The sequence below is a fragment of the Protobothrops mucrosquamatus genome, unplaced genomic scaffold, assembly GCF_001527695.2.
Source record: "Protobothrops mucrosquamatus isolate PMUCROS unplaced genomic scaffold, P.Mucros_1.0 scaffold12228, whole genome shotgun sequence".
Classification (NCBI taxonomy): domain Eukaryota; kingdom Metazoa; phylum Chordata; class Lepidosauria; order Squamata; family Viperidae; genus Protobothrops; species Protobothrops mucrosquamatus.
This window is the reverse complement of record NW_015398005.1, coordinates 14,674-16,530: the sequence shown is the minus strand read 5'-3', so window position 1 is coordinate 16,530 and position 1,857 is coordinate 14,674. Positions and strand designations below refer to the sequence as shown.

Here is a 1,857-nt window from a genome sequence, read left to right as displayed (position 1 = left end):
TGGAGGTGGGAGGGCTTTGCCCTCTCCGGACACGAGGAACCCTGCTCGAACTCACCACTCAAGGAGAGGAACACGACCAGCAAGCCGAAGCTCACGAAGATGAATCGCCCCATGGTCTTCTTTCCTTCCCTGCAGAGAGAACTGGGGGGGGGGGAAGGGAGGAAAGGGGGGGGAAGAGGGGGTGAAGTCCAACCTGGGGCCAAGCTGGGAGTCCCACACTTTGCGTTGCACTTTTTCACTTGCCCAGCTGGACCCCGTTTCTCCCTCCTCGGTCTTGCAATAGCTTTAATGGGTGTCCTGCACTGCTATATCCTGGTTGGGGGGAGTTCCTAAGAAAGGCTGTCCTATGGGTCTCTTTCTCTCTCCCCCAGAGATCCCCTGCTAAGATCCCTTAGTCCTTGCCTCCCAGATCCCCTTCTGAAACAGAAGCATTGCCGGCAGCCCCCTGCAAGTGGTCCCTTCGGGTGGAGACAGACAGGTGCAGGAGCGATCTGCTGCAGGGGCCTCACCTGTCCGGTGCCCACAGGTGGGAGAGCCGCACTCACCTGTCCCTCGGCCTCCACAGGTAGCAAGTCTGCTCAGAGGCAACTCCAGGCTTTCCTCCTGCGAGAGGAACGGAGGCATTTATAGGCAAGGCAAGTGGAGGGGGGAGGTTTCTGTTGGGGGGGGGGAATGAGAGAAATTGCTTTGCGTGAGAAGAGATTTTTGGTCTAACTACCAGGATGTGGCTTGTTTGCACATAAGAATTTTAATCTCACAGGATTTGCCTTCTGCCAGGTCACCTCTTAGAGACAGAATCCTGCAATTTGAGGTCATCCAGTCCAGCCCCAACTCAGTGCTGCAATCCAAAGAACCCCGGATACGTGGCTGATTGGCCCCCACCCCCTTGAGGGTGTCCAGACAAGGGGATCCCCCTCCCACCTCCTCAGGGTCTGGGGGCTGCTGTTGACAGGCTGGCTTTCCCTTTTTCTGAGCGAGGTTTTTCTAACGTCCCTTCAGAACCTGCAGGAATGAACAGCTCCCAGCATCCTCCCAATGGAGGGCATCGCTGCGTTCCCACAATATGCCAGGATCTAAACGCAGGTTAAGAAACGGGAACTGCTGCCCCGTTCACACAATCTGCTGAACGAATGGCTGAGTTTTGCAGAAGCGCTGAAGCACAAAGCAGCCAACTCTGTTTTAATGTAGATTTATCTGTAAAATCACCTCTCCTTATCTGAATCATTTTTTCTATCACCCTTTAATTTGGGACTGAGGGACCCCCACCCTTTCTGGATTTGTATTGTGCAAGCTGAACCCCCCCCCCCCATCCCAGCTTCCTGTGCATGGCACACTAAGCCACAGGAGAACTGGCCAAGCATTGTGGGTTGCGTTAAAAAGAGGCAGAGATATTTCTCAGAGCGGATCAACGTGTTGTCTGAATCTAGTTGAGTTTTTTTCTGGTGTGAGAATCTCAGCATGGCCACTTCCCAGGGTGTAACTGGGGGAACAGCTAATTTCATTCATTTATTTCTTCCCTTTTTAAGGTGTCCGATGTTTGAAGCTGGTCCTTCAAGCCTCCAAGAGAAAGAGCATCACAAAGCATCGACACACAGTGCCACAAGCCAACAGTTGTCATCTTCCCTTTGGGAAGAAAAACAGGAAGAAAAGGAGAAGGAACAAGGAAGCAGATTCTTTAAGCAATCCAAAGCTGGTTCCATCATCAAATGTCATTTATGGGAATTATCAGCTCAAAACTTTGCTCAACCCACATTGCAAAATGTTTTACATAAACCCGTATTATATTTATGCACTTTGCAATCCAATTTACGCACCTGCCAACATAAGAACATTCATTTTATTTCTGTTTTGCAACCG

General features: G+C 51.1%; 1 protein-coding gene across 1 annotated transcript in view; it reads right to left on the bottom strand.

The window, feature by feature from the left end:
- LOC107301397 (C-type lectin 9a-like) overlaps window positions 1-129 on the bottom strand; it is a gene marked incomplete at its 3' end in the record, with an annotated part of 9,109 nt that extends 8,980 nt beyond the window's left edge. The window contains exon 1 of the mRNA XM_015830631.1: window positions 56-129. Coding sequence (XP_015686117.1) covers window positions 56-113 — 58 coding nt within the window. The remainder of the gene's footprint in view (window positions 1-55) is intronic.
- Window positions 130-1,857: the final 1,728 nt, after the last annotated feature.